The following is a 16,798-nucleotide window of genomic DNA, read 5'->3' on the forward strand; positions in this document are numbered from 1 at the left end:
GCAGGTGTGATTTTCAGTTTGAAAACTTCCTGATTATTTGATACTCAAAGTGTGTTTTTAAAATCTACATGACCTTTCTATGAAAATAAAAGCATTTTGATGGTATGAAGAGATATCTTGGCATATTTATCTAGTTAATTCTTTTAATATATGAACTCTTTTGCAGCCACCAGGATGTTGAATGTTTTTTAAGCAATTTTGACTTGAGATTTTTCAGCTTATATGGGAACCTTGAAAGAAAAAAGGTTGAGAAATGATGATGTAGCTAACCAGACTGACTGATAGATTGGTGAATAGATCTCTATTGTCATTGCTAAAAAGCAAAATAACAGCAGTTCAGTAGCTCAAAGTCAAACACTATAACAAAAAACTAAAAGGTGAGAAAAACTCAGAAAACTGTCAAAATTTACCAGAATGAATTTGATAAGTTGTCTGCCAGTAACAAATGTAGTGTGGTTTGCCAGTTGTGGCTATAGCATTAACACATCAGTGTTACACACTGCTCTGCTTGATTTTCTCATTTCATCTGACAAAACCTTCACACAATTTCATCTCCATTTTCTAGTTGAAAATCCTGTCAGATGCTGCTACTATAAGATGCTATTCAGTCACTGTGCTTGTTTATATCTAAGCAGTAGAGCCAGAGGATCAGGCCTACCAGCCAGGTCAAAGGTAACCCACTAGTAGTACTGACAAGTATGTTGATAAGTTGATAGTAGGGCTGTCAGGAGAAAAAATTCTAATAATGATTAATCTAAAATTTTCTGTAGTTTCACAACTAATTACACCATTTTCACTCTATTTTAAAATTCCACTTTTTTTTGCATTTAAAACAGTTTTTTGTGTGATTTTGTATTTTTCTCCTTTCTTAAACTAAGGGTAACTGACTTCCTGTTTGGATACAGACCTACTTTTAGAGATAACTCGAAGATTATAAAAGAAAACTTTACAACAGTAAAAGGGTTTTGCTCTGGATTGAAAATAAAATAAGAGATCATTAAAAAAAGTTGAGATGACTTCTGACTTGTTCACTTGGACTTGTTTTACATCACTGCAGCTGCAGAGAGACGCTGACCCACTAAAACCAACGTTTGCTGAAAGATGCAATAAAGCATGTGATTAATCATAATTTAAAAAATATGCACCGACTTTGAAATTAATTAATTTTGATTAACCCGATTAATCTTGAACTCTTAGTTGATAGCGGGCAAATTCCAGATTAACATTATTAGAACTTTACTAGGATCACATCAAAGTTGTACATTCTGGGTTGAATTGCCATTTGAGTTAAGTCAGTAAGAGAGTTCGTTTTAAAGGGAAAGGTCCAGTCTTCATAAGTAGGGCTGTTAAACTGTTAAAATTCGTAATTTCGATTAATCTCGGATATTTTTGTTAGTTATGCTTAATCTCCATATTCTGAAATTCAACAATTTTGCATTTTAAAATCTTCTTGTTTCATTTTTATACCGTCTTAAACTAAGAGGAATTGTCTTCCTGATTGGATATAGACTTGCCTTTATTTTGAAAGACTATATGGAACTATGAGTAAATCAAAGATGATTACATGAACTTGAACATGGGAAATTAACTTGCAACAGATTGGAAAGGAAATAAGGTAACACTAAAAAGGTTAATGGGGGATAACAGAAGGTGCACATGACTTTTGACTTGTCCGTTTGAGTTTTTTTTAATGAAATGAAACATTAAGGAGCAGTGGTGCCCTTACTTTATGTACATCACAGTGGCTGCAGAGAGATGTTAGAGTGGCTTAACCAAAGTGTCCGACTGATCGCAGTTTTCATGAATTTATTAATGCATTAATTATGGATTTTAATTAACCATGATTAATGCTGACAGCCAGAATTATCAGGTAATAAAGCAAATTCATAAAGAAAGAACAATAATTTTTTCCTTTCTTGTGAAATATATAGGAGACAGTTTAGTTTAACATCCCACATGACATCACATCCAATCTTCCAGCTCCCTAATCTGCACCCACCCACACCTCCCTCATTATTTACCCCATCAGGTGCACGAGTAGAATGACATTAGAGGCCTGTGCTGCCAAATAACTGCCCCCCTGTGGGGAATTTGCATTATTCAAGATTAAAGAGCCTCACACGGAGCGCCTCAGTATGGTGTTCCTTCTTCCCCTCCATTTTCGACACACTGAGGACCCTGAATGGCACACCTGTCTCCTGGCATATCCTTTGAAATAATAAGTGTGCGGTAATTGCTGGGGAGTGGGGAAGGATTTTCGAACATCACTTCCTGACCTCATGAGTGACACAAACTTTAGAGGGCTACATTTATTCCTCTCCAAATGCATTTTTAATGCCGACTAAAAGTGTTTGTGCATTATTCTGTTCCGGACAGCGGAAGGTGGCTATGACAGGTCTAATGGTTGGATTTTTATTTTTTATTATTTTGTCAGGATTCACAAAGTGGCAGATAAGATTGCCTCCTCCATAAAAGTTTAAAAGTATATACTTCAAGAGAAGATGGAATTTTTTTCCAGTCTTCAATCTCAAATGCAGACTCTAAAAAATGATCTTGCACCTTTTGTATAGGGAGTGAAGATGAAGATGCATGCACCCTCTCTGTTATTGACAGCTTGCACTTCAATGAAAAATGGTAAAATGGCAGCTTTTAAGAACTAAACACCTCAGATTCACGGCAGACAAAGCCCGCCAGCACGCCCACATGTGATTGGCTTGATGCAAAACAAAATTTTCTCGTTGCTCTGTCAACACTTTGACAGTCCTCCCTCTTTAAGAGCTCTCAGGGGTTTATTTGGGGTTACCCTGCATGATAAAAACCATCAGTGTTTGTGTCTCTTCTCCTCCTCCTTGTTCATCTTATCCCCTCACTCTCCTTTTCTCACCCCATCTCTCCCCCTCTCTCTCTCTCTTTCTGCTGTTGACAGCTTACCTTGCAGAGCTCTAATCTCCCCCCTACTACTGAGCGACCAAGTGTTGGAACAAGTCTCCTCCTGTAATAATTTGGAAACTCTGCCAGTTTCATGTCTTTAAAAAAAGGCAGCAATGAATTTAATTAGAAAGCTGTTGCTTATCTCTGTGATACATTTCTTTTAATTAACCCCATGTGAATAAATTAAAAATAATAGGGGGCTGAAAAGTGTGGAAAAACACCCTAATGAAGTTTTCCGTTAATTGGGATGGAGTCTGCTGCCAAACCACAGTGAGAAGTGAGCACCAGGAGCTAACAATGCCTTCTGTAAGCCTCAGAAAAAAGGGCCCAGGGCCTTGGTGCTGACTTCAAGTGTAAGAAATGCACCTCTGACGTGATGGAAATGACCGTGGGCCGGGAGAAAAGGCAGTCCTGTTCCAGGCTGCTCTGCTGAGACTCCCCATGCCGCGCTTGAAGCCTGGCCAGTGTTATTGCAGCCCTAATGCGGCTGACTCATTTGGAGCGGATCAGGAGTAATTATGGTAGGGAAAGTGGCTGCCGACCGTGGGGGTCAGGACACTTGTAACATGTGAAAAGAGCAATTATTCCAGGAGACAAAACCCTCCCTTATCCCGGGCAGTGCCAGGGTCAATGCAAGGGACGGCTGGGCTCCGTTTCACCGGGGCTTATTAGCCGCAGCAAGCTGCAAAGTTTGAGAGAGTGCATCTTGTTAATGAACAGTCCCCTCCTCATCCGCACTAGGCCTGTCTGCTCTCTCTCTCTCTTCCTACTCTCTCTCCATGCCGCTTACTGTGGGTGTTAATTATGTCATAATCATAGCATGCATACAGTCCCAGAAACCACCTCACAGACCCCTGCATTCATACACAACCATCTGGAAATGTAGCACTCAGTACAGTAACATAGAAGCCTCTTATAGTCAACTGTAAGAAGAAAACAGTATAATGTTATATTGACTTGTGCCTTGTGAGACCTTATTTCAGAGGGAGTGTGCGCCTGCTCGGCTCTCTGAGTATATAAGGACAGGAGCATGAATCACACATATGAATAAGTGCTCTTTATCATTTCTAATGCACTCATCATTCTTCTGTGTATTCCAGCTGATGTTATTATCACCAGATGTCTTGTGTTTTTGTCTTTTGGCGATGGAGTAACGCGTCCGTCTATGGGCTCAATTACAGGGATGACGGAAGCTGAATGAAAGGGGCTGATTCATGCACACAATGGGGGAAGACATCTGCATGAGATCCCCATTAACCTTAGTGGCAGAAACCCTGGATTAAGGACGCATTTTATTTGGGATTGCCATGGCCACAGTGTTTACAGTGGTGGCTGAAAATAAAGGAGTGAGGTTTAATTTCGCCCCTGCAGCTTCTCAACAGCAGACTTGGGAGGTTTTTTAATACACATTGTAGGTTTATCTTTATATTGCTTTATCGCCTACAGTCCATAGAGGGTGATATAATGTAATTTTCTTTTAAGGCGTTTTTGATATGACTCATTCAGTCATAAGGCTGATGATGTGGTAACCTCATGCAGCAGCCATCCTGTGTTTGATTTCTTGTGTAGGAGTGCATTGGATGAAGTGCTGGTGATGACAAATGCATTTGTTTGCACTAATTTGCTCCTATAGCGTCTAATTTCCCTGACAGTGTGTATGGATGCACCCCGCTGGTGCCTAACTCCCTCTTATTTGCTGCAGCTGGGAGTTGGAATTATAGGGGCCCCTGAGACAAGGCCCACCCAGGGCCGTGCAGCTTCCACCTCGCTTAAAGCCCACTGCCCTCACCATGTGTCAGGAAAGGCTGAGTGATTCTCATCAAGATCCTTTACCTCCCAGTGAACCAGCAAAGTCTGCATCACACCATGGCGTCAGTGCTTTTAATTGATCAAAAGACATTAAAAAAAAACATGGAATCAGATGTTACTGTCCCCTTTGCCATTAAGGCTGAGTGCCTGAGAGAGCAGCTGCTCCGCTGGGAGCGAGTGTGTTGTAGTGTAGTGATGAACACTGAGAATGTGTGAGTCATTTTCTTTACAGTTTTGTTTCACACATGGAACCAGAGGTGGAATGAAGAGATGTTTTGTCATTTATAAGCAATCACCACTCAGATTGAGTGACAAATCTAATCTTTTTGTTGATTTTGATCATTTAGTAATAATTCAATCAGATTTAAAGGGATAATACCAAGATGCAAGCTCCAGTTTCTCAAGTCACAATTTCTTTTACTTTTTATTTTATCGATTATCTTTAATTGTTCACTTAACCCTGGACATTAGGACTTTAGGCAGTTTATCAAGAAATAAACTAGATGGCACCTTGGTCTGTAATTTATTTTATTAATAATGCTACAGTTTAAGCCCTAGAATATTATTGGTGAACGTCACAATATTTCTTTTAACTTTTGTCACTTAAATTTGCTTTTTTTTATTATTATGATGGTGAAAATCAAGATCAACGAAGTGACCATTCATGGTTCCTCGCCTGCTTATACGTTAAAAAAAGAATTCCCTTAAGTGAATGCATATTATGATGACAATAATGGATAATAAACAGATATAGTCTTAAAGAAAAACCATCACAAATATTCAATGGCTAAATTAATTTAAGCAGAAATAAGGCTCACAGTAAAACAGATACAAACCACATAAGTATAATAAAGGCTAAAAACTGACCAAAAATCACACCTATTTTACTATTTATACCTTGAAAATGCCTATGAATTAGTAATATTTACCAGTGGATCATTCTACGTTTTTACAAACCTGTGGCAACATCTAATTGCACTGTAGAGCACAATGATCCTACACCATAATGAGTTATTTGTCAAGAAAATACCCTCAGCATGGCTTGCTGGGTGAGCAACATTTGACATTTGACACCCCTAAATAGGCCGAAGTCCAACTACGGTTGCTCCATTTTTCATGCTAAAATTTCAATCACTGCTAGAAATCCTACACAAACAAAACCTATCACGACATTTAGCACTAAAATGTGTGTCATCAACTTATCATCATCAACTTATGGTTGGTTTTGATTTTAGGGCCATTTGTTTGGGACCAAAAGAGATGTCAAACTGCACTTCTCGAGTTCTGGAGCAAACAGGAGGGTTGAGACACTCTTGGACTTGGTGTGATGGCACTTTCTGTGACGTTGACTGATCTCCATTGATTGGCTGAGAAAAATATTTCTGGTTCTACTGTATAACAGAGAGTTTGGGGGAGGTTACGAATGTAGTTCACCAAGTTAACAGGGCTTTAGACAGCTTTATATAAGAGCTGGTAAAATAGATCAGCTGTAGTTGTAGGAAGGACTGAACACATATTTTTCTTCAATATATCATGTTTTTTTTAATTCAAAAGAAGCAACATTAAACAGATAAATTCTGTGGGTTTTTTTTTACATTTATTACATTCAAATAAATATTTAATGGTTTCCTTTTTTGGGCCTTTAGGGCATTTTTTGGATAGTCATTTTGAGAAGAGAGAACATGTTCCTTAAATCAGTGGTTCTCAAGTGGTCTAGCCCCATCACCACCTCCTGAACGAGCAAAGGCGTTCCATATTTCTGACAACTCTAAACAACTAAAATGTATTTAATAAAGAATATTGAAGTTTTTGGCTTATTTGAAACAAAATGTGTTAGAACACAGAGACAAAACTGCACCATTAAAACCTTATGTGGCGTTCATGTATGCATTGTATTTCATTCTGTCTTCCATGATAAGGGTGTATTTGGGTTGTTTTGTACAAATTTAGATTGAAACTAGGGATGCGCGTAGTTAATCAGCACTAGTCAGTTAAACTCATTACCTATCATTTTTTATGAACATGAGCTTGAAATCCTGGTCTATGATGCTCTTTTATACTGTAATGAACCTCCTGCCACTAGAGGCCGCAGTAGCTTCAGTCAGTGGCTGCTGCCTTCCTCTCTGGCACTTCACCGGATATAAACATAAGATGCTCAGCAGTGGCTTAGCGGTTAGCCTGTAATAGGAAGACCACGGTACGACAGTTTTCTAAAGTAGTAAATGGAAATAAAGTGGTATGTAGGCTTTCAAGGGTTGAACTCACATATAACTACTCACTCAAAGTGAAAAGAGGCCAAATATCAAAGCACAATATTAATCTGCAAAGAGGGACGAAGGCAGGTAGCACTGGCTTTCAATGCTAGCCACACTGTAGAGATTATATCAGGCTAACATCACACCCGCTGACACAATAACCCTGTGAGGAATTTGACTGTTTTCTAGGGGTTTTCTCCTCTTTAGACTAGTCGGTTAAATGAAATATAAATGAGCGTTAAGCTGAATAGGGAAATAGACGCTTAGGAACATCCTTAATTGAAACTTGTTTAGCCATCTAGAAAACATGCACAGATGTTTGTCCATTTAGGCCTTTTTGTAAAGCATGGATTTTTTTGCCACTGTTCTATAGGCTCATTTTGCGGCCCACTGAAAACAGCTTTGTGACCCATTGTTGGGTCTCAACCCAACAGTTGAAAATCACTGACTTAAATGTCATCAAAAAATTTTAATGACATTTAAAGTTATGTTTAGCTGACCTGACTAGCTCCATGTTTGTAGCTTAGGATCAAAACAAAAGCTCACTGTGTCAAGCTGCTATGATTCTCCCACACTGAAGCTACAATCGGCACGTCTGTGTTATGTGTGTGTGTGTGTGTGTTATTAACAGACCATGCATTTGTAAGTACCGGGACAAGGTGCTGCAGATAGCAGGAATCCACTCACTTTTGCTTCACTTCATGTGACTAACATTGCATATCCTGGTATGTGACTATTGTGCCTGTGCAAGTAGCTATCCCGGTCTTAATGGATAGATCATTCAAGTCAATGTTTATTTATTTTCTTTTATTACTCAGTAGATTTAGCATGGATTTGCCCTTTAGTTCCCATGCTGTGTCACAAAAATACTGACTCATAGAAAATGTACCCATGGAGGTATGCTACATCACATCTCAGCACCTCTTCACTTGATAATAGACACGTAATATTCAGTAGAAATGGTAGAAATGGAGGAGTATGGAGAAAATCCTCTGTCTTGTCACCTTGTCCAGTCTGTGGAGATGTAGGTCTGGCCCTTTCTGTCTTATAATTGTATTTCTCTAATATCAACACTTCCTTGAGTGCTCCAAACAGCGAATTTCCTCTTAAAACCTTAAATATATCAAAAAAAGGTTAGCAGACTGATGTGATTTTCCTGATAGCGGTAACGACAGAAGTCTAAATGGGGTAACAGAGAAATCGGATGCTATCTCTATAATGGAAAATACATGCTCTGACAGACTGCTTGGGCTGAGAAAAACTAACTGTACATATTCTTGAAAGATACAATCTTAAAGAAAGTAGATGGATGGGAGAAGGGAGAAATGACAGGCCTTTACACACAGTACTAATGGCAAATTAAATTCGTGCTCGGGGATGGATTTTTGGCAGGCCGAGTGCTGTCTCTCCACTTTGTGGGCTAAAATGCATCCCTTGTTGGAGAATGAATCGTGATGTTGAGAGGCATGCTTTTGGTGACATCAAATGACACTGGAAGGTCAGTGGCACTTGTATCTGTTAAATGGATTGGATTAAGTGGAGGCTGCCTCCTAGTCTGCTGCTTCCTTTCATAATGCAGCTTTTCTTTTCGGGGAGGCGGCGAGCATGGGAGGTTCTGTTCTCCACAGTTTCACAAGGCGCCAGGAGTGGTGACAGGTGCAGGAAAATGTCTTGTGGCATTAAGGGAATTGAAAAGACATTTACTTTACACACTCATTTTTTTCTGTCACTGCTCTTTGTTTAAAGGGATCGAGCTAGTGCCTGCTACACTGCTATTAAAGCTGTTTTCCAGAGGCTGCTTTGGTTGAAGACATCAAACCGATGTTTGTTCCCCGCAATGGCATCAAGAAAACGGCGTCAGTTCAATATGCAAACTGACTTCCTGGCATGAAGCATTCCTCCACTGAGAAATCTCTCTCACAGAACCAGGACATATGCATGAAGACAAGAATGTCAGATTGAGACGCCCGGTTTTGCAAGATAGAGCGAAACAAAGCGTGCATCTAATAGAGACGGCGAGCAGCAAACAGCTACTCCAGGATAGGTTAAGCTTTGGCCTTTTCAAACCTGATGTAAAACACACCAAGAAATATTTAAGGAGTGTGGAGCGGGCGGTGGTCTCAACCAATTAGGTGTAGATCTCTGGAGGTGGAGGAACGACCTTTTTGTATAATTAGTTCTCTTATTTAAAGCAAAGATTTTGAGTAGAATAACTAATTAGGTGCCATAAAAGGCAAATTAAAGATTTTGGTGATCCCCAGGGGATTGCAGCAACTCCTTTCTTTATCTTTGCACGACACACATACACATGAACACAGGCATTTTCTCTCTCCTCATTAAGACTGTTTTTAGTTCTGTAGAAGTCTGTCAGGCCAGCTCTGTTGGCATACCTGCAGAGAGCTCCCTTAACAAGCCGTGAAATGCAGGTAGAGGAGTCCACCCTTAGCCAGTGTGGCTTGAATTTGAAGCTTTTTAGCTTCATTTACACTGAACATTGGTATTTATAGCAGGTTTTCTGATCCTAATGTGCCAGCTTCAAGGGGCCTGTTTTGGGAAGGGTGGGGGTAGAGGGGGTTAAGAGAGCTGGAAGGCAGGCAGAACACTAATTGATGGCTCCCATCGCCAGCACTGAACCAATAAGCCTCTCCCTTTCACTTCTGATAAAGAAATAAGATGGCTCAACACCACCGGAGCACTTACTGACACATAAACCAAAGCCGTAAATTTAACTAACAAGCTCTCCTGTTTCTTTCACCTCTTTTTTTAAAAGGGGAAACGCTAATTATATTACATTCATAGCATTATTGATGTGTGGATGGCCAAGAATTGCAGGGCAAATCTGTATCCAATAAGGCACTTTGTGAGGTGTGCAAATATGAGTGTGTGACAGAAAAAGAAAGAGGGGAAAATGTGCTTTTCTATTCCAAAATAGTCCTTTGAAAAGTGGTGGAAGGTTTTTATGAAAGAGAACGAAGCTGACAAGCTTAGCAGAGAAAACTGTGCTGTGCACTGAGTGAAGCAGTCCCCTGTTGCCAGCTGAAGTCGTGTTTATCACCGAGCAAACCACAGAAGTTACTGTAAAACGGCAACTCTAACTACACAATGACCCCATTCACACTCTGCATTACACTGTTGCAATCCAGCATAAAAGAAGGTAAATAAAAATGTTATCTAGTCTGGACAAAATGTACCTGCACGCATCTTTAAAGTGCAACACTTAACAAGTGACATTTTGTGCTAAAGTCTGTATAACGCTGGGGTAAAACGGGCCTTTATAGATATCCGCACATGTACGAAATGCTTGCCTAACCCCCTGTCATGCAGAGTGTCCAGCCTTTTTTTTGAGAGGGAGAGAAATGTGTTTTGAAAGTAGAGTGGCAAGTGGCGTCCACTGTGTGTTCTTTTAGACGGATCAATAGCTCAGTGTGTGAGAGAGTGTCTTAAGAGCTGTTGTCTTGTGCTTTCAGCTGTGGCAGACCTGTTAGTGCTACAGAGGGGAGCTGAGCGCCCCTGCCTCTGTACCACCAGTGGCCTGAGGGGGGCTTTTAGTCCAAACACAAATGTCAACCACACATACACTATTAGCGTTTAGTGCAGTTATTAAATGGACTTTATTTGTCCTTTAGGAGGCTAAAAGGCGTGCTTAAAGGGGACCTGCGTGACAGCGGGGCAATTTGCGAGTTTGGTAACTTAGGCTTGCTCGTTGCAGACACATGAGTACAGATAAGTGTAAAAGGAGGAAAAGGCTGTAATGCTCTGAGTACTTTGTGTGTGTTTGCGGTTTGCCTGCGCTAATGTATGTGAGGCTGTGTCAGAGTGTGTCCTTGTGTTTGTGTGAAACAGAGTGAGAGTGTATGCTAAAAGGCACTTAGGCCATAACATATCTCACTGGGGTCTGGTAGCAGCGTTTTTGTGGTCAGAGGCTTTTTAAAAGGTTAATGTTAATCTATACCAAACAAAGCCCATGAGGAGCTTTTACAGCTGTGGACAGTTGAGTGAAATGGGCTTTGATGAAATGGTAGGTAACTAACGTGCTCTGCTGTAAATACCACAGTAAGCAGAATAAACATGGTGTCTTTTATCCCGAGGAACACACACGACATGCCCCTTCCCCTGGAACCTGCTGCAAGTGATCATGTAACTTTTGTACTACAGCATGTTCCTGGTGGAACAAGTAAGTCAGGGCTTTGTAGTCCAATGTGACCTGTGTGCCTATCTACATGGAAGAATGTTTTCTTTAATGCATATGAAGCAGGTAGGCAGTGTGCTGTGGCCGCTCGTGTGCGAGGCCAGGCTTAGACGCCTCGAGAAGCAGCCGGCTTATCAAAAAGAGAACATGAAAAGTCACTCGTGTTCCCGGGCCGTAAATCACGCGTGGCTGTTTGTCTCCTTATCACTTACAGGTGTGCCGATGCTCTCCGTCCAGCCCAAAGGGAAACAGAAGGGGTGTGCCGGCTGCAATCGCAAGATTAAAGACCGCTACCTGCTCAAGGCCCTGGACAAATACTGGCATGAGGACTGTCTCAAATGTGCCTGCTGTGACTGCCGCCTGGGGGAGGTGGGCTCCACCCTCTATACGAAAGCCAACCTCATCCTCTGTCGCAGGGACTACCTGAGGCAAGAAAGACTCACACAATCACCTCTTAACACTCACAACAGACACAAAAGCAACGCCATTTCTAGAGCTGTGTGACATAAAAGGATCATAAAGGGCTTTTTTCTCTACTGGTGCTGTTTGCTTTGGTTTCTCAGTATTTGTTTCCTGTGGCTCCTATTTACAGAAAGAGCTTAAGTCAATCTAAATGATGCAAAGATAACACAATATCACAAATGCATCATGGGAAAGGCCAATATGAAGAGTTTGTTGTTATATTTACATCATGGGTATTCTAGAAAGCAATAATGTGTATCCAACACAAACATAAGAAACTGGCAGAAAAAGCAACATTTGGGGTCATTGCAGAGTGACCCCAAAAGAGTTTTTCAGTTTAAACTCAATGGTTTTTAGAGGTAAATAATGAAATATAATTTATTCTTTAAATTCACCAATCATAGCAAACATATTAGGAGTAAGGTTGTTAAAAAACATTCAGTACTTCAAGTAGGGGTGTAACAGTTCATAAGGTCACAGTAGTTGTTGTGTCAGTTAAGCTGTCACAGTTTGGGGCAGGTTATGTTCATGAGTCATAGATTTTGACCAGTACTACCCATCTCCATTGTTTACTTGTTTTAAACTGAGGATTCTTCCATTAAAAGGGCACTTAAGAGCGCATACACTTACCTGAAAAACAACACTTTTTAAAATTCTGATAATGAAGGAGAAATGCACTATAAAGTGCACTTCTGCATTTGCACTTGGAGCAACGCAAAAACTGCATGTGCATTTTGGTCCCTCTTCTAGGAAGAATGCAGAAGTGCACTTTTAAGAGAGGATGTCTCTCCTTCATTACGAGAAGTTCATGACTGAAAATAAGACTTAAATTTTCTGTTTAAAAAAGCAAAATAAAAAAAATAAACAAATCAATAGCCTTATCTCTCCCGATTTGAAATGATAAATGTGTGATGTATGATAAATGTATGATTTATGAAGTGTGCCGTGACAGCGTCACATATCCAAAACTGTGAACATCAGTGGAAGACCCCTGACTTGCTTATGTTAACACAGGATGGTACACTGTGACATGGAGCCTGAGCAGAGCACTTAAACACACACTTGTAGCTGATACACTCACAGAAGTATTTAGGCCTATTCTAACTTTATGTATTTCAATTAAATATAACATTTCCATCTATTTGAATTACTTAGATTTTACATAAACAGGACAATAAACTTTATGTGCTGCATATTTGTCACTCAAATGTAAATGAAACAATTAAGAATGAAATTTATGTAATAACACAAATAAACCCAATGTGTTTTGAATAAATAATGACAGATTTGTGTATTCATTATTGATAAATCCAATTTGTTTCAAATACTTAAGAACAAGTGTATGTATTGAATATGTAGCACATAGATTAAGAATAGGCCTAAATATTTCTGTGAGTGTATCCTCTATAGCCTTAAGTGTATTAGCATCAGTAATGTCTTTGACCCTCTCTGATTTCACATCCAGAGGCTTTTTAAAAACCTCCGCTGCTCTGATTACTGAAGCTAACTTTTCTTCTTCATGGGTTTTGTGGGGCCTACTTCTTCCTCTTCTTTGTTAGTTGTTTAACAGCAGTTAGCTAACAGTTATGGATGTTACTGCCACCTAGATAAATACTGCCATGTGTAATTGCCTTTTCTTCCATTTAGACACATTTGTGATACATGCACTGAACCCTGACCCTGAACTGAGATGTTTCAGGTGAAACACTATCACACCCCTAACTTGAATCCCTTTTTGTTCCTTTTGATTCTTTTACCTTCCTTCTTTTACTCACCTGTCCTTTATCATGTGCAACCTCCAGTTTCATACTGATCAATAATCTGGAAAAGCAAGAAAATGTAATTTCAGAAGAGTCTGAGAAAGACACATAGGTTACATTGTCTGATAGGAAACAGAGCTGTGCATTTTTGACAAAGTGGAGGCATTTGCTTGAACTATGTGGAGGGCCTTTTTCCGGACAGGCCAGGGCCACAAATTTTTGTTAGAAAAGCCTGAAAAGGGGATTTTTGCATAATATGTCCCCTTTAAGTTAGGTTAAAGCCATGTTTGCCTTTGTCGTGTTCTTTGTTTATAACTTCATCATTTTCACTGTTTACATGAACTCATAGGACACTGAAGTAGACTAGCTCTCTCTCTCTGTGGCACTGAGCTGTAGGCTGTGAGAAAGCACCCGGCAGGCTTGTTGCTTCATCAGTGTCTTTGGCTCAGTATCTCCCCCTTCAGATGCCCCTGCCATCTGCTTGTTAAATTAAACATGACCATTTCCTGGGTGTTAAGTCACATTCCCAATGAGATCCTACCATTTATCTGAGAGAGAATGCCCCCGGGGCCGACTTAGGGATGCCGGTGCCCTAACCCCCCCCCCCCCCACACACACACACACACACACACACACACACCACACACACACCCCACCCCACACCCTCTCCTGAAGCTCCCTGTCTTGCCCTCTTTCTCTGTTCCCTTTCTGCCTACTTGTCCCCTCAGCACAGCTTTGTAGGTTTGCATCAGTTCATTATTTTTACACAAAGAATCAATTTAAACAGCGGATGCAATTTTTCCTAATCAAAGAGCGCCTTAATCAACTGGGCTATCATCCGACCTCACTCATGGATCTCGATGACATCTCACTTATACCTCAGCTCCTCCTCTGACCTGGAAGAAACCCACAGCCCACTTGAGAGGTGCTTAGGGATGTTACGTGGGGATAGGCCATTACCATCCATCAGTTCCCACCCACAGTTAATGCTTTTAAGATGCAGTGAGAGGTCCACTAAGACCTAATGTTGCCCCCAGAAGGGGCAGATGGTGCAGATGAGGTAATAATAAATGGGCAAATGACCAAGAGAAGGCAAAAATGATGAAGCTCAGAGTTTCACTTGGTAAAATACATCTGCTGAAAGGACAGCACCCCACCCACCCCCCCTGAGCCATAAGTGCCTAACTGGCACTGTGAGGGGAGAAGGAAAAGCTTTCTCGCACATTAAACCAGTGAGAAGTAGAGGTCAGAGAAGGGATGAAAAACTAAGAGTGACATATGAAATCAAGAGTTAGGAATAGTGAAATAAGAATAAAAAGAGGAGGAGGAGGAGGAGGAGGAGAGAGCTTTCTGTGCTCCTCTGTTGCCCCAGACCGCCTAATGAAATCCATCCCACTCGCCTGCTCTTCAGCCTGCGACAAATGCAGAACACTTAATGGCTGGAGATGCTTGAGATGAATTCTATTATGGAACAAATTAAAAACCTTGCCTTGCGTATAGAGGAGAGGCAGTTTGAGAGTATTTGAAAGTAGGGGATGCAGTCTTCATCCTGTTTCCTTTTCATTCCTTCTTTCCCCGTGCAGAAAGACGACAGATCCTCTCACCTGCAGTGTAGAAGTTAAATCTGGGTGCTGAATTAGCCTCCTGCACTTCATTACAGACGAGCCGCTGGATCAAACACACTTTGGTTATTTCCCAGGGTTTGGAACCCTGCCATGCTCACATTAATTATTATAGGAGCTCCATCTGTGATTGTCCTTCACTGGCATTAGCAACTTATTGAATGCACTCACGCTTTCCTGAATGTAACACACCATCACACAAACACTGAAATGCACACATACCTTTAACTGCGTCCTTTCTGCCCTCCAAAAAACTACACCTCAAAAAAGTTCAGTTTTTAATGTCCCTGACGTTCACTTTCTGATATCAAGAGGTTTTTGAGCAACTTGGCCACGCTCTTTCATTATAAATGAGAATAATAGATTAATTAGCGATTTCCTTTATGTGGAGGGCCCAGGATGGTACATCTTCACCAGAGGGTTGACAATCTAGTCATGGTGTGATCATCAGGAGTTGAAGCTTGAAATCATTTAATCTTCTATTTCATATATTAGAGAGGACATAATAGTCATCCACTTATCAAAATGGGGTATAATTAACTGTAAGAGGAAAAACGTTTTCAAGATAATGAACATTAGAAGTTATCCACAAACTGGTGAAATAGCAGGGGGAAGATGATAGCTCCATCTGGATGTGACTGTTTTTTAAATCTTTCCTCTCTGTACTACTTTAGTAAGTATAACAATTTCTCGCCTCTTCTTTTCTGGGAAAGATAGAGCTGAACAGAAAGGTTTACACTTTAAAAAGACACAACTGTTGGGGAGGGTCAGAACATGCAATGCATGCATTAACAGCTTTCCCTTTTTATGAAATCTGACAAACCCCCGTGCAGACTGTGAAGTCTCAAAGAGCTCAGAGAACAGGTAGGAAAACTTCAAGAGCAACAGTCCAATCTGAGGGAAGCAACAGAGAGAGGCAGATGATGCAGTGAAGTAGCTTTAAGGGTTTGAAGTTGGTAAAGCAGCAAGTTAAAAGGCCTAAAGAAGGCCCTCTTTTCTCCACAGACCCATCGTAATAACTCAATAACACAGGAAACGGAGACGAGCTTCTTTACATTCCTGCCATACAGCACTGCTCCCAACAACCCATATCTGCACACCAAGTTTAGACTTTAGCTGATAAATATGAGCTCTTTTGAAGAGCAGTTTGACTCAAGTTGGGGTTTTGAAACACTAATACATGCAGTAAAGCCCAGTTTTACATACAACATTTACTATTTGATTAAAACAGGGAGTCAAAACTAGATCTAGAAAAATGAGTGATTTATTTGGTGGATAAGAACAACGGATTACAACACTACACCAACTACAAGAGCAGTAACCGTGATTTAAATGCTACTACTTCTTATTGAAATGCAAAGGTTACAGCTGTTTCAGACTGGGTGCATGTCAGCTGTGTAGTGGCTGATTGGCGGGTTGACTTTCATTTTCCTGTGAATGTTAATAATGCAAGGCTTTCAGACTGCTTGGTTTGGTGGGTGATATAAGCCTCACCCACCAACAATGTTGAGAATAGGAGGCTTGCCTATTTTGCTATAAGCTGCGCACGTCTGTTGGCCAAAATAAACAAGAAAAAGATCGATACTGAGTCCATTTAGGCCCGTAGTCAACCAAAAAACTTAGTCAACCAAAATTACAACCAAGCACCAAAAAAATCGATTGGTCGTCCTGGCGCCGACCAGGGTGATCTTGATCGGATAAAACTTCTTGACCAAACAATCGGCCAACCAAATGGAAGCAGTCAGCCCTAGTCTTTTTTACCTTGTTTTA

General features: G+C 40.6%; 1 protein-coding gene across 1 annotated transcript in view; it reads left to right on the plus strand.

Moving 5' to 3' along the window:
• Nucleotides 1-16,798, plus strand: part of lmo1 (LIM domain only 1) — a 41,855-nt gene that overhangs the window by 10,591 nt on the left and 14,466 nt on the right. The window contains exon 2 of the mRNA XM_041789537.1: nucleotides 11,399-11,612. Coding sequence (XP_041645471.1) covers nucleotides 11,399-11,612 — 214 coding nt within the window. The remainder of the gene's footprint in view (nucleotides 1-11,398; nucleotides 11,613-16,798) is intronic.

This window comes from Cheilinus undulatus, linkage group 1, assembly GCF_018320785.1.
Source record: "Cheilinus undulatus linkage group 1, ASM1832078v1, whole genome shotgun sequence".
NCBI lineage: Eukaryota > Metazoa > Chordata > Actinopteri > Labriformes > Labridae > Cheilinus > Cheilinus undulatus.